Source organism: Monodelphis domestica, chromosome 4, assembly GCF_027887165.1.
Source record: "Monodelphis domestica isolate mMonDom1 chromosome 4, mMonDom1.pri, whole genome shotgun sequence".
Taxonomy (NCBI): Eukaryota; Metazoa; Chordata; class Mammalia; order Didelphimorphia; family Didelphidae; genus Monodelphis; species Monodelphis domestica.
Genome location: NC_077230.1, coordinates 143,513,446 through 143,539,548, shown reverse-complemented (window position 1 = coordinate 143,539,548; position 26,103 = coordinate 143,513,446). Strand labels below are relative to the sequence as shown.

The 26,103-nt window shown below is 35.1% G+C and overlaps 1 protein-coding gene across 5 annotated transcripts in view; it reads right to left on the bottom strand.

Annotated features, from left to right (window-relative positions):
• Positions 1-26,103, bottom strand: part of ARHGAP15 (Rho GTPase activating protein 15) — an 892,738-nt gene that overhangs the window by 697,134 nt on the left and 169,501 nt on the right. For all 5 annotated transcript variants that reach the window (XM_056793814.1, XM_007494120.3, XM_056793815.1 and 2 more), the window contains exon 5: positions 23,064-23,151. In XM_056793814.1, coding sequence (XP_056649792.1) covers positions 23,064-23,151 — 88 coding nt within the window. The remainder of the gene's footprint in view (positions 1-23,063; positions 23,152-26,103) is intronic.

The following is a 26,103-nucleotide window of genomic DNA, read 5'->3' as shown; positions in this document are numbered from 1 at the left end:
GCCTGTATGTGTTGAATGCCAATAAAAGTCAAGGTTTGGGGCTTCTTGGGGAGAAGGGAACAGAGAAGAGATGCAGGAATGGAGCAGGAGTGTAAGGGGGAAGGAGGAAGAGACTTGCAGGCTAGGGACCATGTGGTCAGGTTACTTATAGGAATGATGAGCTTTAAACTGATTGTCTACCTTTTCTAATAAACTTTATAAAGTATATATCTGGGTAGGAATATTATTCTAATTCATACAGATGGTGAGACCTAGAGACAGGAAGTCAGGGGTTCAAATCTTAACTCAGGCACTTCTTAGCAGTGTGACACTGGATAACTCACTTAACCCCAATGGCCTATCCCTTACCATTCTTCAGCCTTGAAACCAATGGTTGTTGTTATTGTTGTTGTTTTAAGTACATTAGATGGATAAAATGACCTGTAGAAAATGTATCTTTCTGATTCTCTCAGTTTCCTCATCTGGAATGAATTACAATATTACTACTATGAGTTAACATAACTCTAGCTAGATGGTATAGTAATTAGAAAAATGGTCAGAAAGATCAGAGTAAAAATGTGGCATTAGATCCTTACTAGTAGTGCGACCCCAGTTAAGTCATTTACCTTTGTTTGCCACAGTTTTTTTTAATGATAAAATGGGGAAATAATAGCACCTACAGAATTATTATAAGGATCAAGAGAGATAATATTGCATAGTGCTTAGCAGAGTAACAGGCACATAGTAGGTGCCTTATAAAGACTTCTTCCCTTCCACTTTTAATTCTATGATAATATTAAATGTACCTTTCCCCCCTTTTCTGCCTTAAATGAGCCTTTAAATGAACCAATTATAAGACAAGAAATGTTAAACATAAACCCTCTCAACAGTTCATTTACTCTAGGGAACAATTTGCATCTTTCTCTCTCTCTTCCCCACACCCCACCTCTACAATATACATAGGCATATCCTTACTTAATCTACTTGATTGAGGAAACATAGAAGGAACCCAGGAAACCTATTTTACCATATGAGAAAATAGAAATCACATCCACTTTAAAAAAAATCACTAAATCTTTACACACACTAGAGATACTTGCCATTTAAAGGGATACTATGCCCAACCATTCATAAGTTATTATACTTACAAAATGTTTTAAATCATTAATAATTATCCAACTACATGCTTTACAATTGGATTTTTACATCCTCTGTTTTACTCAGAATAGCATGTACTTCTGTGACTTTTACTTTCCCAAATGACCTTTACTTATACAGAATTTGGAAGGGACATAGAGGAATTATTACATCTCAAACGCCTAATTTTAGATCTGAGAAAATTGAAATCGAGAGGAATGAAATGTCTTCTACTAAATCACACAGGGAGGAAGTTGAAGAGCTATGATTCAAACTCAGGATCCATGACTCCATAGTCAATGTTATTTTAGTAAATAATTATCATAATAAGCATAGATTGGGGCAACTGGGTAACTCAGTGCATTGAGAGTCATGTCTAGAGATGGGGTCCTAGGTTCAAATTTAAGCTCAGTCACTTTCAAGTTGTATGACCCTGGGCAAGTCATTTAAGCCCAATTTACCATAGCCTTTACCACTCTTATACCTTAAAACAAATCTACATTATTGATCTCAAGATTATGGAAGGTAAGGTTTAAAAAAATAGAAATATATCTGGAACTTAGGGGCAGCTAGCTGGTCTGGTGGATAGAGTGCCATGTTTGAAGTCAGGTGCACTAATCTTCCTTGAGTTCAAATCTGGCCTCAGAAAGTAACAAGTTATGTGACCCAAAGCAAGTGACTTAACCCTGTTGGCCTCAGTTTTCTCATCTGTGAAATGAGCTGGAGAAGGAAATGGCAAACCACTTCAGTTTCTTTGCCAAGAAAAGCCCAAATGGGGTCTGTCAAAGGGTCAGACATAGTTGAAAACAAATGAGCAAAAACAATAATGTGGAACTTGGAACACTGGGCAAAAGAAGGACATGAGTGTCTCCCATTGCCAAAGATATTCTTCCATCATAAATAAGGCAGGCTGCAGGGGGAAATAAATGTTGGCAATTATATGAGGGACTTAGGATCATCTGTGAGGAAGTGACCTCATTGCTCTTGTAAGTTGATGGGCAGTTTGGGAGATTGGCCTGGGAACTATGAGCACAGGAGAGGTTATTGTTTAAATGTGAACTCTGAGGGCCATAAAAGTGCATTTGTCACTTAGAATGAGAGCTGAGGGAGTGAACATGAAGAAGAGATTATGTGTACGGTCATGGTTGGGGACTAGTTACTAGTTCCGTTTCTTTTTCTTTCTTTTTTTTGTTAGTTTTTAAAACATTATTTTATTTGGTCATTTTCATGCATTATTCATTGGAAACAGATCATTTTCTTTTCCTCCCCCCCAACCCCCCTGTCACCCCTCCCCTAGCCAACGTGCGATTCCTCTGGGTATCACATGTGTCCTTGCTCTGAACCCATTTCCTTGTTGTTGGTATTTGCATTAGGGTATTCATTTAGCATCTCTCCTCAATCATGTCCCCTTAACCTCTGTAGTCAAGCAGTTGCTTTTCCTCGGTGTTTTTACTCCCTCAGTTTGTCCTCTGCTTGAGGATAGTGTTTTTTTAGATCCCTGCAGATTGTTCAGGGACATTGCATTGACCCTAATGGAGAAGTCCATTACCTTCGATTGTACCACAGTGTATCAGTCTCTGTGTACAATGTTCTCCTGGTTCTGCTCCTCTCACTCTGCATCAATTCCTGGAGGTAGTTCCACTCTCCATGGAATTCCTCCACTTTATTATTCCTTTTAGCACAATAGTATTCCATCACCAACATATACCACAATTTGTTTAGCCATTCTCCAATTGAAGGGCATCCCCTCATTTTCCAATTTTTGGCCACCACAAGAGTGCTGCTATGAATATTCTTGTACAAGTCTTTTTCCTTGTTATCTCTTTTGGGTATAAACCCAGCAGTGCTATGGCTGGATCAAAGGGCAGACAGTCTTTTATCATCCTTTGGGCTTAGTTCCAAATTGCCCTCCAGAATGGTTGGATCAGTTCACAACTCCACCAGCAATGCATTAATGTCCCTATTTTGCCACATCCCCTCCAACATTCATTACTTTCCTTTGCTGTCATGTTGACCAAACTTCTAGGTGTGAGGTGATACCTCAGAGTTGTTTTGATTTGCATCTCTCTGATTATAAGAGATTTAGAGCACTTTTTCATGTGCTTATTAATAGTTTTGATTTCTTTAACTGAAAATTGTCTATTCATATCCCTTGTCCATTTTTCAATTGGAGAATGGCTTGATTTTTTGTACAACTGGTTTAGCTCTTTATAAATTTGAGTAATTAGACCTTTGTCAGAGGTTTTTGTTATGAAAATTGTGTCCCAATTTGTTTCTTTCCTTTTAATTTTAGTTACATTGGTTTTGTTTGTACAAAACCTTTTTAATTTGATGTAGTTAAAATTATTTATTTTGCATTTTGTGACTCTTTCTAAGTCTTGCTTGGTTTTAAAATCTTTCCCTTCCCAAAGGTCTGACATGTATACTATTCTGTGTTCACCTAATTTACTTATAGTTTCCTTCTTTATATTCAAGTCATTCACCCATTCTGAGTTTATCTTGATGTAGGGTGTGAGGTGTTGATCCAAACCTAATCTCTCCCACACTGTCTTCCAATTTTCCCAGCAGTTTTTATCAAATACTGGATTTTTGTCCCAAAAGCTGGGGTCTTTGGGTTTGTCAAAGACTATCTTACTGAGGTTATTTACCCCAAGTCTATTCTACTGATCCTCTTTTCTGTCTCTTAACCAGTACCAAATTGTTTTGATGACCATTGCTTTGTAATATAGTTTGAGATCTGGGACTGCAAGGCCACCTTCCTTTGTATTTTTTTCATTATTTCCCTGAATATCCTTGATCCTTTATTCTTCCAAATGAACTTTGTTATGGTTTTCTCTAATTCAATAAAATAGTTTTTTGGTAGTTCAATAGGTATGGCACTAAATAGATAGATAAGTTTGGGTAGGATGGTCATTTTTATTATGTTAGCTCGTTCCACCCATGAGCAATCAATATTTTTCCAATTGTTTAGATCTAGTTTTAATTGTGTGGAGAGTGTATTGTAGTTGTGTTCATATAGTTCCTGTGTTTGTCTCGGCAGATAGATTCCTAAGTATTTTATATTGTCTAGGGTGACTTTAAATGGAATTTCTCTTTCTAATTCTTGCTGCTGAACTGGGTTGGAGATATATAGAAATGCTGATGACTTATGTGGGTTTATTTTGTATCCTGCAACTTTGCTAAAGTTGTTGATTATTTCGATTAGCTTTTTGGTTGATTCCCTATGATTCTTTAAGTAAATCATCATATCATCCTCAAAGAGTGACAGCTTGGTCTCCTCATTGACAATTTTAATACCTTTAATTTTTTTTCTTCTCTAATTGCTACTGCTAGTGTTTCTAGTACAATATCAAATAATAAAGGTGATAATGGGCATCAAACTAGTTCCATTTCTTATCTCCCCACATAGCATATACCAGCGAGGAACAAGCTATTCTTGAAGTTTAAAAATATGATTCCATTTAGTATAGAATATGTGATTTGCAAAGCTTCTGAATCCCCTCTATTTCCTGTTTTGGAAAAAAAAATGGTCACTAGGTAACACAGGCCAGGTAACTAATGTGTGAGTATGGGAGAAATAAATTTCATTAGGCTATTACATCAGACAATTCAAGATTTGTCCAAATTTATTGTAAAAAAATATTCTGACCAATTTGGATGTGGGAATCTTATAAAAATTCCCATTATATTAAAATGTTACATTAATAATAATATTGATTGGTATTTACATGGAATTTACAATGTGCCAGGCACTGAGTTAAGTGCTTTGCAATTATTATCCCATTCAATCCACACAACAACCCTGGAAGCCACAGTCTAGAAAATTTTATTGAATAAGCTATCTTTCATATAGGAAAATAATACTATTGTTTTATCATCATAAGTAGGATGTGGGCTCAAGTTGCATGATTAATCTTAAGTGTAGATAGTGGAACCAAATTTTGCCAATGGAAAACTAAGGTATAATAAGAATTTCCAAAAGATCAGAAGTTGGCTGTACCTACAGTTCCCTGACCTAAAGCCTCTAAAAATTGTCATCAAGGAGTCAACACTTTTCTCTGCATAGACCAGTACTACTCAAAGTCAACAAGTCTGTGAATTACCTTGTGGTAACTGAGCTACAATAATAAGCTTTCCTTGTCTTTAAATATAAAAGCAAAACTGCCCCCTCGAGTAGTCTTTCATAGTCAAGTCAAGGTGTGGTTCATCTGAATACAGTGGTTCATCTAAGTTTTCCTAATTATCGAGCTAAAAGCCTTATCCAATATTGATAGTAAGCAGATCATTGCTCAGTTTGATCTGTGGATACACGTGTCATAGGAACCAGTAGAGTTTTACCATATGGGTGGGAAACATCTTATATAAGCATTACCTTTAATTCTGTATTTTATTTTCCTAACCAAATACTTTAGAATATATAATAACAACATAATATCATATTTGCCACCCTCTTAGTCATAAGTATGACTGTGAAGGTATGGCTTACAGTAAACAAGCTTCTGAAAAAGTCTGCTTGTTAATATTTTCATCAAGGAGAACATTTATGCATGCTGAGTCTATTTTCATAAAAAAATTGCAGAAGTTAAAAGTGAATAAGCTTTCATAGGTCATAAAAGAGCAGGAAAAACAGTACTGGGATATGATCATACAAATGACATAATATATGTCTAAATAGAAGGCAACCCATTCAGTATCATAGAAAAACAAATCTATACTCTAGCCACTGATGCTGAAAAGTCCAAAGGTCCTCAGTTCTAAGAAGACCTAAAATGTCTTCTAGAAATAAAGTAAAAAATAAATAATTAAAAGATGGAACATTCATCAGAGGGTTTAGAATGATAAAATAGACAATAAAAAATAACTAAAATAATAATTGTTTGGCTTTGGAAAACTGAAAACATAATTTTGTTACGATAACACAATGGTTATAGCAACATTCCTTCAACAACTCAAAAGGCAACTAAACATGAATATCATCAGATGGTCAATATTGAAATTAGATTGATTATATACTTTGTAGTCAAAGATAGAGAAGCTCTCTTCAGTCAGTAAGGATATTTAGATTTTAATTGAAGAAAGCAAGGAAAACCATCATACTGAATAGAAATGAACTAAATAATATCCCTTATGAATATGTAGTGCAGGTGTCCCCAAACTACAGCTGGGGGGCCACATGCAGCCCCCTGAGGCCATGTATCTGACCCCAAACACACATCCAGAAGAGGCACCTCTTTCATTGGTGGTCAATAAGAAGAATACTCTATGTGGTGGTGCCTCAAAGTAAGACATTGCTCAAGTACAGTACTACTTCTGGTGACATAATCCTTTGTGTGGCACCTTAGGACAAGGTGCAGTGCAAAGGATTATGTGGCTGCACAATGGAAGACATTAGCATGGTAAGTGGAGATCTGGGGGAGAGGATTCAGCACTGTGTATACTGCTGCCCAGTTAAGGTTAGGGTTAGGGTTAGGATAAGGATTAGGGTTAGGTTTTATAGTCTGGCTCTCCAACAGTCTGAGGGACAGTGAACTGGCCCCCTGTGTAAAAAGTTTGGAGACCCCTGATGTAGTGATTTTAAAAAGAGATAGGATTAGATTTGGTAGATCAAGTTCCTGAAGAACTATGGACAGAGGTTTATAATGTTATAGATAGAGGATGTAGTAACAACAACAACAAAAAATATTCCAAAGAAAAAAGAGCAAGAGAGAAAAAAATAGCTGTTTGATGAGACTTTATAAATAGCCAAGGAAAGAAGGAAAGGGAAAGGGAAAAAAGAGAAATATATACTCAACTGAATGCAGAATTTCAGAGTAGCAAGGAATAAGAAAGTTTTCTTAAATGAACAACAGGAAGAAATAAAAGAAAACAATAGAATGGGAAAGACACAATAAAGTCAAATTGGCCTTAGAAAGCATTACTAACAATAAGGCTAATGGAGGTGAAAGAATTCCAATCAAACTATTTAAAATCTTAAAAGATTGACAGAAGCCACAAGAAGGTATAGAAGAACTATATGAGAAACATTTTAGCATACCTGATGACCACAATGGTGTGGTTACTGATCTAAAGCCATGCAGCCTGGAGAATAAAGTCAAATTGACCTTAGGAAACATTACTAACAATAAGGTGAATTCCAATGAAACTACTTAAAATCTCAAAAGATGATGCTGTTAAAGTATTGTGGTCAATATGCCAGCAAATTTGTAAAACTCAGCAGTAGTCACTGAATTGTAAAAGATTAGTTTACATCCCAATCTCAAAGAAGGATAATGCCAAAAAATGTTCAAACTATTGAATAATTGTGTTTATTTGACATAATAGCGAGGTTATGCTTAAGATTTTGTAATTTAGGCTTCAATAATATGTAAACCAGGAATTACAGGGAGTGCAGGCTTGTTTCTGAAGAGGCAGAGGAAATAGAGACCAAATTGCCAACATTCACTGGATTATGGAGAAATGAAGGAAATTCCAAAAAAATAACTAATTTTTGCTCGATTGACTACACTAAAGCTTTTGACTTTGTGGATCACAACATTATGGCAAATCCTTAAAAAGATGAGAGAACCAGACTATTGTCTGCCGAGGAATTTGTATGCAAGTCAAATGGCAACAGTTAGAACTGAACATGAAACAACACTGGTTCAAGATTGGGAAAGTCGCACAATAATGCTATATATTGTCACCTTATTTATTTAACTTATATGCAGAATTCATCATGTAAAATGCCAGACTGGATGATTCAAAATCTAGAATTAAGGTTGCTTGGAGAAATATAAACAGTATCATATAAGCAGATAATACTACTGTGGTGGTAGAAAGTAAAGACGAATTCAGAAGTCTCTTGATGAGGTTGAAAGAGAAGAGCATGAAAGCTGGCTTAATGCTTAACATAAAACAAAGATCATGGCTACTGTTCGAATCACTTTCTTGCAAACAGGGGGAAAAGAAATGGAAGCAGTCTTAGATTTTATATTCTTGGGCTCAAAGATCACTGAAGATAGTGATTGAACCATGAAATTAAAAGATGCATGTTCCTTGGAAGAAAAACGATGTCAAATCTCAACAAAAAAGAGACTGCTTTTCTGACAAAGATTTGTGTAGTCAAAGCTATGGTTTTTCAATGGTAATGTATTGCTGTGATTGTTGGACTAAAAGGAAAGCTGAGCACCATAGAATATTTTTTTTTTTAAAAATTGTGGTGCTGGGGCAGAGGATGGAATGGAAACATAGTGTCACAGAAGCAACAAAAATGATCTTGGACAAACCAAGAAATAGTGGACAGAAGGGCTTGGTGTGGTGTGTGATATGATTGAATGACTAAACAACAACAAAATTCTGTGCCAAACAATTTACAATTATTACTTCATTTGATCTGCACAACAAATCTTACTTTTAGTATCCCCATTTTATAGCTGAGGAAACTGAGACAGAAAAGGTTAAGTTACTTACCCAGAGTCACACAACCAATAAATGTCTGAGGCTAGATTTGCACTCAATTTCTTCCTGACTTGAGGTTCACTTATTTATTTTGACAACTATCATTCATGGAATATGCTGTCTCTATCAGATCTAAATCTATATTGTTATGATCTTGTCATGCTCATGAGTAGCATAAGAATTGGGATGATAATTGCAACATATTTGCCAATATCTATTGCAGGAATTGAAGTGGGAAGGGAAGGGATCAAACATCTATCAAGAACTTGCTATAAATCAGGTGCATCCTGTAAGATAGTTGCTACTGTCAGCTCCCTTTTACAATGAAAGAAACTCATGCATACAAAAGTTAAGTGACTTTCCCAGGATTATACAATTTCTAAGTGGCTAGTGCTAGATCTTAACTCAGATCTTTCTATCTCTTGGCACAGCCCTCTATTCATTTTGTAATAGCTAGGTGAAGAAGATCTTGATAAGATCAACCTAATCATCATTTATTAAGTACTGATGGTGATACAAGCCAAGTCAATATATAGCTGAAGATTTAGAAACTTCAAACTTAAGGTGGGCAATAGGGAGGACAGTGAAAACTACATTTCTAATATCAGGTTGAAATATAGGCTCAACTAGATCAAATTCAAAATATCAAAGAGGCCTAAGTCTTATGGACTACTCGAAAGATCCATGCCTCCAATTTTTAAAAATAATTCTTTCATAAGTCATTGAACAGGGCCAACATCCCCCAAAATCTTTTTTTTTTAATTTAGCTAGTTTCACACACACACACACACACACACACACACACACACACACACATAAGAAATAATTGTCTAAAATGTAAGCTATTCGGTGGCAAGAACTGACTTTTGTATTTGTATCCCTAGTGCCTAGCTCATAGTAAGTACTCAATAAATGTTTTTGATTGATAATATATTGTCATATCTGTCATTTAAATTGTTCTTTAAAGTTCACAAAGTATTTAGGTATGTTATGTCATCTGATTCTTATAATAATACTAAAAAGTAGATGTTTCAGGTATTATTATCCCCTTTAACAGATGAGGAAACTGAGGTTTAGAAAAGTGAAGATATATATTCCTAGTCTCTTAGCTAGTAAGCAACATAAGCAGACTTTGAACCTAGGTATTTCCTGTCTCCAAATCAGCACTATTTCCCCTATACCATGTGCCTCTAATTACAGAGTAATCATTTCTGAGTTGCTAGCTACATTCAGTTGGAGCATTATCAAAGCAAAGGTCAAAATCAAATTAGAAGAAAGGATAATGGAAAAAAGCTATTGTATACAATGGTACCATTTCCAACCTGTACTACTTACATAATAAAACAAAGGGACAAAAGTAAAGAGAGCATAAAATAGTTCTTATAATGAAGAGGCACTGAGATACTAGAAATGGCCTCAGTAAATACTAGAGCATCTCACCACATGAAAAGTCACGAAATCCAAAGGCAACATATTCCTTGTTTAGAATACAATTTCATTTACAAAACACTGTGGAGAATGTTAGAATGAATATTACAAGTAGGAAAAATGAAGAATTATGATAGAAAAACCTCAGAGACATAATAAATTCTGCCCATAAAACAAATAAAGAAATAAATGCATTACAATGAAAGGATACATAAATAGGAGGGCAATCCTCACATTATTTTGGTAGGAATTTACTGGAAGACTGAGCTAATTTTAGAATTTCATAACCACAGAAGGATATGAAGAATTTGGAGAGGATTCAGAGAAGAACTACAAAGATGGTGAGAGTGCTGTCGCTTTTATAAGCCATATGAGGAAAAGTTAAGCCATATAGCATTCCTAGCTACAGAGAAGAAGGCTGAGGGGCGATTTTAAAAACATTTTTCAAGCATATAAAATACACTCTATCTTAGAAGATGGTGATCAGCAATTCTTGATTGAATAAAATGAAGTGGGTCTAAGCAACGTTAGCAACTTCAGATGAAGAAAACAAAAGGCTTGAAATTAAGGATCATTAAACTATAAAATGCATTTTTCTGAAAAGTTGTGAAGTCTTTTTGGATATGATGTGACATTCATTTCTAGAAATGGGAAACATTCTTTAGTATATCTTTATTTGAATTCAAGCCAAAAGACCTATAGTCATTCAGTCAGTCAACAAGCATTTCTTAAGTATGCGTTCTTTGCAATATGCTAAGTGCTAAGAATAAAGAGGAAGGAGAATGAAAATTCCTGCCTTCAAGAAATTTACATTCTAATGAGGAGGACAACACAGAAAAGGAGGTAAGAAGGGACCCAATGAAATTTTGGGGAGGAAGAGACTGTGAGAGAAGGCATCTGGCATGAAGACATCTTTGGCTGGGCCTCAAGAGTTCTGGGAGGAACCAACCAACAAGAAGATGAGCTCTCTAGGCAGAAGTTAAAATATTTTCAATGTTACAAATCCAAAAAAGAGCTCAATAATAAATTCTTTAGGACACTAAAGCTGTGTGTGTGTATGCTAATGTGCTCTTGATGGAGTTGGAGAAGTCTAAGAGTTTTTGATCCCACCAGTATGGGTAATTCCCAGTAAGGGAAATCTTAACAACCATTAATTTTAGAGGACTGCCTATGGCATTAATAAAGTAGGATCAGGTAGGTGATACAATAGATGGGGTAACTGAGTTGGAGTCAGAGTGAGTGGAGTTCAAATCCAGCCTCAGACATCTAGCTATGTAACCCTGGGGAAGCCAATTTAACCTCTCTTTGGCATTATAAATGTTAACTATTCCTTATTTTTATCATAATTATTGTTGCTACTATTGTCATATAACTTGATCATTGTTACACAATATTTTAGTGGTAAAACTTGAAACTATGTTTACCTGACTCCCAGTTAGTGTTGCTATTTACCACCACTACCCCTCTCTCTCTCCCTGTCTCTATCCCCTCTTGCTCTGCTAATCTCAGTTGTTTATTTTCATACTTGAGGAAAAAAGCAGCATACATGGTTCAAGCAACCTATCCCTGTCCAGTACAGAGACAACACTCTAGTAATAGAGAATAGCTTTGTTTTGTTATCAGGAGGGCAAAGTCAGCTGAATACTTTTTCAAATGCAACAACAGATTCAAAATTCCTATTTTTATCCTAATAAATTACTATTTTTCCAGGTTATATGCCAAGGCAATTAAAAAAAATTTGTTTTCTGATATTATGTAATCCATGCTCTCTCTCATTCTCCAATATCCTTCAGAAGAAGGAAGGTAATATGATATAGGTTGTGCACATATTATCATGACTTATTTCCATGTTCTTCATAAGGTGAAAGAAGACACATATTGCTTACACTAGAGAAAAAATTCATAGAGGAAATAAAGTAAAGAATAGTATGCTTCATTTTGCTTTCAGACTTTGACCCTTCTATGGTGGTGGATATACTTTTTTTTGCCACAAGTCCCTTTCAGTTCTCCTTGATCCTTGCCTGGTTGATAATAGTTAAGTCATTCACAGTTGATCGTAATACATTATTGTTGTTACTGTATACAATGTTCTCTTGGTTCTCCTCACTTCACTTTATATCAGTTCATAAAAGTCTTTTCAAGATTTCTGTGACCATCATGTTTGTCATTTCTTATGGCTCATCAGTATTCCTTTACAATCACATACCACACTTTTTCAGACATTCCTCAATTGCTAGAAATCTCTTCAGTTTTCAGTTCTTTGTTGCAACAAAAATTGCATCTATATATATATATATTTTTTTTTGCTAGGAACTTCTTTTCCCTTATCTTTAATCTCTTTGGGCTACAGATATAATAATAGTATTTATGGGTCAAAGGGTATTTATTCACAGTTTGATGGACCTTGGGGAATGGTTCTAGACTATTCTTCAGAATGGTTGTATCAGTTGGCAGCTCCACCAGCAGTATATTTGTGTTGCAATTTTTCTGCATCCCCTCCAACACTGATCATTTTCTTTTTATTGGTCATGTTAGTCAATCTGATGGGTATGAAGTTGTACCTCAGAGTTGTTTTTATTTTCATTTCCCTAATGAATAGTGATTTGGAGCATTTTTAATATGACTATAGTTTTAATTTCTTCCTCTGAGAATTGCCTGTTCATATCCTTTGACCATTTGTCAGTTGGGAAATATTTTGTATTCTTACAGATCTGACTCAATTTTCTATATATTTGAGATATGAATCCTTTGTCAGAGAGACTTGTTATAAAGATTATTTTCCAGTTTTTTTTATTTTTCTTTTAATACTGGTTACATTGCTTTCATTTGCACAGAAATACATTATCTCTTATGAATTTATTATTATTAATTTATGTTCCATTTAGTAATATGAAACCTGAAATCAGTCTCAATAATTTCATGGTTTTACTCCTATCAAACTCAATATTTTTAGCCATGTCCAACTCTCTGTGACTCCATATGAGTGTTTTTTTTTCTTTTTTTGGACTGGATACTAGATACTAGAGTAGTTTGCCATTTCCTTCTCCAGCTCATTTTACAAATGACGAAACTGAAGCAAACTCGATTAAATGACTTACCTAGAGCAGATGGATCTAAGTGTCAAAAGCCAGTTTGGAACTTAAGAAAATGAAGCCTTTTGGCTCCAGGTCTTCCACTCTACCCTTTGCACCACCAACCTTCCCCCAAAACTGATCACTTGAGAGGATAAAAACCATCATCCCTTAATAGCCCAAAATGGTTTGGAAGAGAGCTATTGAATATTAGATATATACATTATAAATATTTTCTGTACATTTTACCTAGATTTTATTGTTGTTTTTATTATAACCATTAATACTGACATAGTTATTATACTATATGTTCTAATTTCATCTTTACTTTTTATTACTTTGTATATGTATTTTTTGTATTTCTTTATAATTTTATTTGTTGTGGTCATATTAGTTTTTAAATGGAATTATTCTTTTCTTACTTATAGAAGGCCACCTATGTTTTAAAAAGATGAAGGCATGGCAAAGCCATTTACAGAGTAGAATTGCTATTTTTATATGTCCAAGTGACATTGGATTAGTAGTAATACAAAATTAGGAAAAAGGAAAATAATTTTTTTTTATAATATGTTTGACGTCTTGGTGGTGGTTGGAGAAGCCAGCAGTAGGACTTATTCTTTTAATGTAAAACAAAGCAAAACTCTATTTATTTTGGTAGAATCTATTACAATATAGCTGCTGAGATGTGCCTTGAGTGAATGTACTCAACACTCATTCTTTCAGAATATTGATACAGAAAGCATTTCCATCCAGTAAGCGAACTTCCAGAAGGACCAATAACCTAATATAATATACCCAAAAGCAAATACTTGCTCAGAAAAAAAAACATTGAATTTTTGTAGTCATTTTTTAAGCATGCAAGCATATTATATCACATGACCAACTATAATTCAGTTGTATTACTTTGTCTGAAATGATAAGCCTCAGAGAGCTAAGCTTTATAATGAAAATAGATCTCTGGGACAGCCTAAGGTGAAGTTTGCTTAGGGATAGTACACTATTATCCATTTATGTAGCATCATATCAATTTCATAGGTTTTCTGGTTATTAAAAGTCATGTAAGATGCAGTATTTATGGTGGTTAATGATCAGATCTGGAGAAAATTATAAAAATCCATCTATACTGTATAATGTGGAGAACTAGACCTCATTTGTATTTATATCAGTTGCTTGATTTAATTTTTGATTAGAAAGAGGTTTTTGTTAATAAAATACAGAAATGCATTATCCCTCTCCCCTTGCTTTCCTTCTCTTTCCTCTTCCCCTTAGGTTTTACGTTATCATTTTGTCTAATTATTAGAAATGATGAGGCCATATGGTAGTGTAAACCACAAAAAAGGAGAAAAAACTCCTTATGTTTACAATGCAAAAAAAAAAAAACCTCCTTCCCCAGTGATAACTATTCTTTGTTTTTTTTTAGACAGGATCTCTTCTGTGAGCATGGATATGAAAAATAAGCTTTTAATGCCTGAATTTCCTGCATCAAGAGGTTGGATAAAGTTGGATGATACATCTCCAGTTTGTATCTGTTTTGAAGGCATGAAGGTAAGAAGAAAGGCATTCTTTTTGCAAAGATAAAGAAATGTATCTTCTTTGCAAAGCTATAGCCTTCCCATATTCACTTTACTCCCAATACTTAATAATTAATGAATAGTTTTCTGATTAAAAGCTATTTTGATCATTTTGTTAAATCAGATCATTTTATGGTTATAAATAAGTTCATTTTGTGATTAAAGTCATACTATAATGAATGAACATTGATTTTATTACATTATTTAAGTAATGCTTCAATTCACTCTTCTTGAAAGTAAACAATATTAAAAAAGTAAACAAATTATTTTAATGAGGCCTTTTATATTATTCCTTTTTAGCCTTCAAGGTTATGACAGGATGAGTGGTTTCAAAGAGCAAAAAGAGCATTAAATGTCTTGATTTTTTAAAATTCAAATTAGTATTGTTGACCTACTATTGCTATTTGCTAAAGATTTTTTAGTGTTTTAAAAGGTATAACTTTTTAAATATCTTAATATATAGTTTATCCTGAATATTATGAGTGCTAAATGAACTCTTTCTGGGTTAAGTTGAACTCCTAATAAACATTTGTAATATTTCTGAAATAATATGGTGTATTTATTTTTATCAGATACTCTATATAGTCTTTGACACTGAAGATCACCTTCTTGTCCTGAATACTCCTTTCTAGATTTCCAGGAAACTGCTTTCTTACCTGCTTCTCTTACCCACTCAAAACTTTTAACAACTCAGTATCTTTGTTTGACATTCACCTAGCACAGCATTTGCAAACCTTTTAGAGATCCTATGCCCAAACTGCACCTTCAAACTGCCTGTGGGCTCCCTGAATTACCTCAGAACGCAGAGGGAGAAAGTGCTTGCATTGGGCTGCTGAATAGAGAGGAAGAGCATGTGAATATTGTCCCCAGGTGAGATAGAGAGGGGGAAAGGAGCAGTCCCCTCCAGAATGCTGGGGCACATGTGTCACATCTTCACCAATGCTGACTGAGATAATATTCCTTAACCTTGGTGTCCCTAAAGTTGTCTGGGTCACTTTTTTCTTTTCTTTTTTTAAATCCCCTTATTCTGTCTTAGAATAGATAGTAAATATAAATTCCAAGGCAGAAGAACACTTAAGGCTAGGCAACTAAAGTTAAATAACTTTCCTAGGGCCACACAATTAGGAAGTGTCTAAAGCCGGATTTAAACCATTAAATTTCCCATCTCGAGGACTGACTCTCCACTGAGCCACCTAGCTTCCCTGGCCCTTTCTTCTCCCATAATGATATCAGACTTGGTGAAGTCATATCAACTTCCATGGGTTTGATTATTATCTGTATAAAGATATTCCCTAGGACTTTATCTCTAGTCCTTCTCTCTCTCCTGGGCTCGAATTCATCAGGAATTGTTCATGGGATATCTCAAGCTGAAAAACTCAAGCATCTCAAACTCAATAAATCCAAACTTAGAACTTGTGATCATCATTCTTCCTTCACACACACCCAGAACTACCATCAACCATACTTCTCTAGGATTACTGAGCACACCTTCACACTCCTAGTCTTTTGGTTTCCAATTTTGGAATCATTTTGACTCCTCTCACACATTCTCTTTTGAGGAGTCACATCCACAAAAACACAATCCCCTCCCAGTAGTCACATCCTCACTCTTCATATGAAATTCTCAGAAGATAAATCATAAGAAATCTCAAGCATCTGTGCAAGACACAGACACTCCAAGAATCTAATAAGCACATATCGATTGATCTAACTTCTCATCTGTTGCCAGATTCATTCAGCTCAAACTCCAAATTCCTTGCTTAATTTATGCTTGCTGGTTATACCCACCTTCCTTACCCTTGTCACTTCATACTCAATCTTTTTCCAGAACAATCCTTCTCCTTGCCCTGCTGATTCTATTCTTTACTAGATGTTTCCATTTGGTTCTATTGACAGCCTTTTCTACTGGGATGCAAAATGGCAGAATGGATCTGGGTTCGAATGAAATCTAAAACATTTATTAAAAGATCCTAGTCATGTCATTTTCTATCTTTATGCCTGTTTCCTAATCTACTAAATCTCCTTCTAGTTCTAGATCTATGATCCTATTTTTGCACAACTTTTTGCCCAAGCATTTCCCCCACCTTCTTCCATTCATTTAAATGTAGGTTTCCTCTTTCCTTAAATTTACTTTCTTCTATGACTGATTCATTGGGAAACAAGGCAGGGAACACTTATTCCTACCCCATCATAGCTCCACAGTCTCTCCTTTAAAAACACATACCATTTGTTATCCATACTCAAGAATTAGTCAGTCAACAAGTATTTAATAAGTAATAACTATGTGCCAGGCACTATGAAAAAGTTTTGGGAATACAAATAAAAACAAAAAAGGAGCAGTCTTGTTCTAAAGAAGACAACACAGTAAAGGGAATATAAAAGTGAGAGGAGATAAGGGGATGATGATTAAGTCCAGAGAATAAGGGATGGTTGATCCTTTCCCAAAATAAAAATTCCAGGAAAAATCCACCAATGGGAATGTTAGAGTCAGAAATGAGCTGAGGCACAGTAGCATAGTCTTAACTATTAGTAATGACTGGTCTGTGAATCTTCTCCAAATTGGAAGACTTCACCAATGGGAGAAAAGGACCTATAGGAGCAGTCAAGAGGCAATTGAAATATGATAATGTACCAATGTAAAAGATAATCAAGCATGTGAATCATAGTCCTTTTTTTCTACCCTATTCCTAGCCATCATACTTAACAACTTGTAAGAGAGAAACTGCTAGCAGAAATCAGCTGAAAAAAGCATGGGGGAAGGGCAAAGGAAAAAACTCAAGATTCTAGTGAGAGAACAGAAGCTGAGAGAACTCAAAACTGCCAGCCTACCTCACTCCTCCAGCTGAGAGCCTGAGAAGTGGGTTGCTGAAGCTGTGGGTCCCTATGGATATCAACTGCTTCCCAGTGAACCCCTGAAATAGTTCACTCAGCTTAAGACATAATAGACTGGGGCTTTGAAGAAAGTCATCTACTGAGAAACTCCTCTCCAAAGAACCTTCTCCACCTCTCTCTCCAACTTGTCCTAAACTCCATTACTCTAACTAGATTGGCTCAGGAGTAGGGATCAAACTAGCAGGTGACCAGAAGAGTGTCAAGGCCAAAAGCATGGACCTCCAAGATTTGGGGGGCTCAGTCTGCCAATCAAAAGGTATTCCTGCCACTCACTTTCCTCACCTAATACCTTCATCTCTCCCTTCCCTGAGAGATCCCAAATAAAGTGTTACTACTTAAATCAGGTCTGCCTAGTTCCTGAAACTAAGGAAGGGGACTTAAGATTTTGGGAGAACCATACCTCTCCCCTCAAAAGAGGGTTAACTCAGGATCCTAGAAATCTAAACAACTAGATCCAAAGGAGTAATCCTCTCTTCTGGAAGGATGTGTAACTTCAGGTTTTGGCAAGGAGGAGAAGTGGCAGCTGGTGTACTTGAAGGACCCAGAGACAAGAAGGTCTATCTGGTCTCTCAACTATAGCTGAGACCAAGAAGGGAAGCTGTGTGCCATTTTGCTGAAGCTCTTGCCTTTAGTTTTGACTGCCACCTCCCAGAAGCACACTCTGAGAAGATATACTCTGTCCCTCAAAGAGGCAAAGCCAGGTTACCTTCCCCAAGGGGAAAAGAGGGGAAGATCAATCTCTTCCCTCTCTTCATTCTCTCAATTCTTTCTCTCCCTGTCTCTAGTTCCCCAATGTATGTGTGTGTGCGTGACCTCCTTACAGGCCATATATTTCAAACTTCAATATCTATTTCAGTTCTAAATACAAATTCCTATGTTCCAGTCCTTTTGACCCTCTAAGCTTCAATGATTCTACTGCACCCTACTGTTCAAACTTAGATACTTCTGTCTATGAGAAAGAGAATGAATATGTAGCAAGAAATTGATGAAATAATTTAGTTTCCCCCTTTTTCTTTCATTTTCAGCAAACAATTTCCTGTCCTACTTTTGAGAGTTATTCATCAATTACTCATTCAACTTATTTTCTTTTCCACTTAAAAAAAATAGCTTCCTTAAATTTTCTTCTCATTTCCAAGTTTGTCCTTTTCCAAGTCTAATGCACTTTGGAAGAGGTATTTTAAATGCTATTTACTGCTGCAGTCTATAACACATCCTATTAGTTATTTCCTCTTTAAAAAAAATCAAGAACAATGAAAAAAATAAATCATTTAAAATTAATTTGTTCATACATTTTATTTTGGCCAAATAGTCAAACAAATTCCTTGACACAGTATGTTTTCCAAGAAAATATATTATCATTAAATATTTTATTATTAATAGAAAGGATCACAAGATCATAGATGAGCTGAAAGTGACTGTGGTAGCCACATAGTATAACTTTATTTTACAGAAAAGGAAACCGAGATCCAGAGAAGTAAAAAGACTTGCCAAAGTTATATATGTAGTAAGTATTAACTATTCTGACCATATGCTCTACAATGTTTTATCATCTATAAACTGCAGGGTCTGGATTAGTTCATTTCCAGTATGCTAAAGCCAGTAATCTTTTGCTCTTACTATAACTACATTATTCCCCCAAGATAAAATCTGTGAAATTCTCCTTGATATGCAATTTAACTAGATTTCAGCTTTATAAAAAATTTAAGAACATAAGATACCTGAATAGAATGATTTGTTCTTGGATTCACACCCTAACTGAAAGCCATGGCTCTGGGAACACTTTGTCTTTAGGCATCCTGAACTCTAAAGTTTAAAAATAAAAAGGTAACCAGAATTTTAGATTCACTGGTCATCTTGGTATGTTAATCTCTATGCATGCTTATCTGCATATTTCTATATATGAATAGGCTAATGTATTCTATGCAAGTCATTCACATAATAAATTGATAAATAAACCATTATTAAATGCCAAAGAAACAAAAAGAGGCAAAGGACATCCCTGCTCTTAAGGAATTTATAGTCCAGTGGGGGAGACATGCCAAGTAAGCTATATACAAGACAAATAGAAAATACTTAAATGAGAAAAAGCACAGATTAAGAGAGACTGGAGAAGGTTTCCTTTAGAAGGTGAAATTTTAATTGAGATTAAAGAAAGCTAGGAAGGCAAGTAGTTAGGAGGGAAGAGAAAGAGCATTCCAGGTATGGGTTACAGCCAAAGAAAATGCTGGAACCTAGAGATGGAGTGTCTTCTTAGCAGAACAACCAGGAAGCTGATGTCACTGGATCTAAGACTATATTATGGAGAGTAAAATTTAAGATGGGTGAAGGATTAGGACTGAAATTCAGTATATTTTACTCCCTAATAAGTCAATAAATTTTGTTGAGCCCAAGTTTCCTCATTTGTAAAATGGAGGAAGAGGTGTTAGATAAGATAACCTCTAAAGTTTGTTCCAACTCAAAAACTTTGTACACTGGCACTATTTACATGAGTCATTCCAAATACAAAGATTTAAAAAAATATATACCTGCCCTCAAGGATTTGTCAAGTCTATTGGGAAGATATGGCATGTTCAAAAATAAGCAAATATAATATAATTTGATGAGGGAGAGAACTCTTTAAGTAATAAAAGAACCAGAATGACTTCATGTAGGGAAGAACCCTTAAACTGAGCCTTTAAGAAAGTTAGAGGTAAAGTTAAAGTGTGTTCTCAGCAAAAGCTCAAAAATGAGAGAGGAAATATTGAATTTGGTGAGCAGCTACTCATTAGGTCAGTTGGAGTGGAACACAAAGTGGAACAGGGTGGGCAGGAATATGATGTAGGTCTGGAAAAGTAGGGAGGACCTGGATTGTGGATGGCTTTAAATTAAATGTCAGACTGAAGAGTTTACATTTTATGTTAGGAAAAAAACCTAATAGGACAATAAACTTAGCACAGCACATGAATACATATTTCCTAGTGTAGAGGGTGTCTGGGGGTTATTTTCTTGGACTGTTGTCTTTTAGCATATTTTCTCTGTTTTGAATGCCTAGATTAGCTCAATTCCCACCTAGCATTCAAGAACCTCAATTGCACCAATGGGTTGAACCAAGCACATTTGGGATATCTTTAACATGTGCATAACTTCTACATTTTTCAATCCCATTCTAGCTTCAGTCATGAACAGTTTTAAATGACTTCTTGGATGAAAGGGAGGAATTCCTAGGAGCCCCCTCACCCCAACACAATGAAACATGTGTGAGCATGTGTTAAGTGGGTAAGAACAAAAATTCCAAAAGTTTATCATAAAACTCTTTCAAAATAAACCACATTATCTTTAATCAACGCTTGGCAATCAGCATATCATCTCTTTGAGAAAGGGCTTGGTCAATGTGGTCAATCCCACTAAGGCACTAATACTCACTTAGAATCAGATCCAAGAACAGAACCAGTAAGACAATTCAGGCTTTATAAACAAAAGCTCTTAACTCTCATCTCTATTACCATAGCACACATTTGGTTCCTGCCCTAAATTCCCTTTGAAGACAATGAGTGCCTGGAAAAAAATAAATAAATAAGGGCACTGAAAACAGAGCCAGGAGTACTGTGTTAGTACTGCCAAGATATGTTTACCATTTCTTCTTTTTCTTCTAAAAGTCAAAGAGTTTGTGATTTTTGTAACAGTTCTGAAGACCCAATTACCTCTGAACTGAAGAAACCTAATTAGTGAGTTGGATTTTTAAATATTCTGCATAACCTAAAATGGAGTTTTCTCCCACCTGGATAAAATTAAGCAGTTGATAAGTGCATCTCCTGGTAAGAGAGATTTAAGGGGGGAGAAACTAAACTAAACCAAATGCTTTAATTTGGAACCTAATCTCTCCCATTAGCCCAGCACATTCATATAAACTCAGCTCCAACAGTATTCTTCTCACTCAGCAGGACAAAGATGATCTTCTCAGCAGCAAAGCAAGAGCAATGCAAACAATTTCGCTTCATTTCTCCACCTCCCCCATCAAGATCCATCCAAAGAAAGAGCCAAGAGGATGGCATTCCAATAGGAGTGTGTGTGTGTGTGTGTGTGTGTGTGTGTGTGTGTGTGTGTGTGTGTGTGTGTTTTCTCCCTGCTCCAGATTGCCCTTAAGGTTACTTCATTCCCTTAAAAGAGATTATTTTAAAATTACCCTGGCCAAAAACCAAACCAAAACAAAACAAAAAACAACCTGACATACATTTCTGCAACAGTCAAAAGTACCTCACTACAAAAGACTCAAGTATATTTAATTTATTCATAATTAATTTCCTGATTGGACCACATCAAAACTCTGAAGCCAGCTGGCCACTTGGGAATAAAGGGCTATTGCAATTATCAGAACAAACCAAATGCCACCTTTTGTTCTTCCTCCAATCTTCTCCTTTAATGAATGTCCCTTAGTGAATGATTTTATGTTTCACATTTAAAGAGGATTACATAGGAAACATGACTCATGGCTGGAGAGCAGAGAACTCTCCAGCATTTCCTTACCTGCCAAATATAAATTAGGTTATTGTTTTTGACTCCTGCCAGGCATGCACCTTTCTGAGCTACCCATCACTTCAACATGGTATGGCAGGCTAGCTCCGGCCTTGGGAACCATTCACAATTAGATGCTGTCAAATGTGTCTTTGGTCCTTCTGTAGTAGCATACTCTCAATAACTTCCTTTGTATTTAAGATACTGTGAAGGAGTTTGCTAGACACAGCTACCTTGTGATAGCACTGAAGGGGTGTATCCCATTACCCCGTGTGTTCTGACTGACAAAATCCTAAAGACAGACATCTGTGGCCTCTCCTCCAGGTACAATACTGAGGTAATGCAAATTTCACTTTTTAGTGGCTATTGGTTACAGGAATTATATTAGTTACATTAGATGGAATCATAATAAATACTCATCCAGGTCAGCTGGATATGGTGGGTGTCACACTTAGACTAAGATAAAAAATCACTTTGCTAACTTACAGTGTTTCTCCACTGGTACACCCTATATTAAGGTGCCATTTATAAACAGTTGATTATTATTTATTAATGTGTGAAGCGCTTTATTGCACACTAGATAACAACTTAAATTCATGTATTAAAGATGCACATACATGGTTTAATACGATTTACATCTCATAATATTCTTTACAACAGTTTCTCATAGCCTCATCCATTAAGCATTTATTACTAATGCATTTTATAACATACTTTATAATACATTATTTGAGCAAGTAGGTGCATTTAGAGATCGTTTCATAAATAAGAATAAAGCATTTATAAATGGCACCTCAATTTAAAGTGTTACCTTCACATTACTAGATAGCCACTCAACATTCATCTTGCTTAGGAATTATTCTCCAAATGCACCACTTAATAAAACAGACACTAAGTTCCATTCCCTCTTCATCTGATTAAAACTTTATTGAGTCATTTCCTGCATCTATTTTCAAATGTTGGAGGCTTGAAGGCATAGTGAGATTTTTGATGATTCAAAACTAAAATTCAATAATATTCCTGAAGAGATGAGAGCAGTGAAGAGATAACTACTTACCAGATTAGAATGAGCTTGTTGCTTAGATTCTTTGTAGAATTCTATTTTTCGATTAGAAAGGACAATCCAGGAAGTAGACCAGTTTTTCCTTCAAAAAATAAAAGCAAAATAAGTTTATAAACTGAAGAAGTCATATCATAATTGTAACTATGTACTTTGGAGACTGGGGACAAATCATTAAAGGAAACTTTTTTCCAGTTTTTCAAGATGTTGTCTATTAAGTACTGATTAGTACATATTCAAGAGCCACATTGGTAATAGGAAAAATATTTCATACTAATAAAAACTTGGGTACTATCTAATCTGTAAAATCTCATTTTCCCTTGTAGATGAAAGTGACTTTTTCCTCCTTGGATTTTTTTTTATGGTACTTTGCACTTTCCATAGCCTTTTATTTAACTCTTTCTGGAAACATACCTATTGCTTTTGGCATCTTTCCCTCTTGTAATATAGTAAGAACTTTGAAAGCACATAGTATTTATTGAACGAATGGCTACAAAGCATTCTTTGATAGGGACATTTTCCTTTGATTGACAAAGTCACAAAGAAGTTGAATTCTTGAATCTTTCTAAAATCTTGATTTACTACTATAAATACCACTTATGTAAATAAGAAAAAAAAAAAAACAAATGCAGCATGATCAAGATTTTACAGTAAGGCAATGGATAGGATTATATCAGTAACCTTAGCTGTCCTATTGAGTCTCTTCATTAGATAAGAAGATTAAGACCATGAGTCATGATAAAATTGGACAACAATTTAAAAATAATGTTTTATTTGTGGCTAAAGTAGTGTTTTAAGGACAGAGGTCCTCTCAAAAAAAGCATAGTCATGTTGTCATTTCTTATAGTCATAAGAAATCTCTTATGACTATAGAAATGTCTCTCCATCAATCAAAAGTACTGAATGTATAGCCTGAATTTAAAAAAAGGAGATGATTCCCAGATCAATCCTGCCTGTCAATTTGGAGATCATGGGCAATTTTATCCTTACAATTCTTGGAATTAATCCTGATAGAAGAGAACTTCACAACCATTTAGTTTAATCTGTCCTCTTCCTCCCTATTTCTTTTCAAAGATGAGGAAACTGAGGCCAAGATAGGTAAAGTAGCTTCTCAAAGTCAGATAGTTAGTTCATATCAGAATCAAAATGAGAGATGAGGTAAATTAATTCCTAACCCAAAGGTATTCCTAATATATCATATTTTCTCATTTTAGAATCATAAAATTGAGATTTAGTTCACATAATCAAAAAAGAAGTTTATGGAAATTGTTTAAGGTGTCTCCCAGGAAAACCTACAAAATATTTTTGTAATAACATTCTACCTTCATTTATCACAACATTCTACCTTCATTCCCTCTTTATTTAAAATTCAAATTTACTGGCTTGATTGAAGGCATACTGGTTCGATAAGGGTAATCTTTTCAAAAGGAAATTGGTTCTTGAATTTTTCAAACTGTAAAATTGGGTTAAACCTTCAAGAAAGTTATGTGTTCTAGGCATTTGTTACACACAATTTATATGAACTACATAGTCTTTAACTCATTTGAAGTCAAATTTTTTTCCTGCCTCTCCATATTTCTGGACTTGAAATTATTCTCCTCCTGTATCTAAACTAATTTGACTGTCCTTTGCATCATGCTCCATGCTGAAAAGCCCAATGCACTCAACATTATGGCTACAGATAGTTATTTAATGGCCTATTGTGACTGATTCAGGGTATGCTATTCTGCTCTGTGGTAGAAGTAGCAGGATAACCTCACAAGGCACCATCAGGATATGAAACCAACTCTCCACCAATGACTTTTGTGAGGAAGTGGTTGCTTTGGATTATGGGCAGTGAGAGCTCTCAATACTTAACATGACTCTTTCTTATATACTTTTTGTCTGCTTTAGACAAACCTCTATGTTTAAATATTGTGTCACATGATTTGTGCTGTCTTAAGGGAGAATTGGTACAAAAGGGGGAATCATATATTGTGGTTCCAAATAGATGATTATACCTTCAGTATATACCATGGACTGGGCAGCAGCCAATGAAAGGAAGGTTTTGGTGCTTTGTGGTATCACAGATAGAAGTGACACAGAGAGAGAGACAACCAGATAAAAAAGGGTTTCAAAAGAATGTTTTATTTTCTCTTGTTTTCACTGCTCTGCATTTCACAATTGTAAGCTAACTCGCCATTTTTAGAAATACTGATTTGTGCTTTGAGTTTTTTTTTTTAGCATAAACTTTTTAGTTTAAGTATAGAGAGTTACAGCATGAGAGTCTCTCCCATTATCAGCATTAGCCTAAATATCTTATACATTTGTCAGAGTCAGCCCACTTTTAAAAACATTTCAAGTTCTAAAATTTAAAAGATAAGTGAGTTTATAAGGTATTTGTGTCACAGTTTAAATTCAATTCAAATTAAATTATTTTAATATTCTTGCTGATTAGTTACCTGCACCTTTAAGGCCCTGAATAGGTAATACAAAAAGGAATAAGACCAAGATCAAGAAGTCCATTCTCATTAGGATCTTACAATTTAGTAGGTACAGGTAAGATAAGTAGCCAAATAACCATATTACATGGAAGAAAATCATAAGTATTTAAAAGAAATACAAAAACTGCTATGGAAGTCTCAGGAAGAAGATATTTCATCCTTTGAGTTGTATCAAGGGGAGCTTCATGGAAGAGGAGATACTTGAAGCAGGTCTTAAAGGTTGAGTAGGGTTTCAACTGGCAGATATGAGAGAATTCTAAGGGACAAGAATAAATACTATGAGAACAATGAATAAGAAGTGGAGAATCATAGGTTGTGCTTGGGGAACAATAAATAATAAGTATAGTTTTATAGTTGGGTACATTTGAGAAAGTAGTAGAATGTGATGATTGGATTGTTGCAGGGCAATCCTTTTCCTCTTTCTGACAAAGCATTTCTAGGTGTTCCATATACCCTACTCTGACTGGGACCTTCAAGCTCACATTTTTTCTCCCAATCCCTAATTTCTGTGCATGTTGTTACTAAGAATATTAAGGTCATCTATAATAAATTCT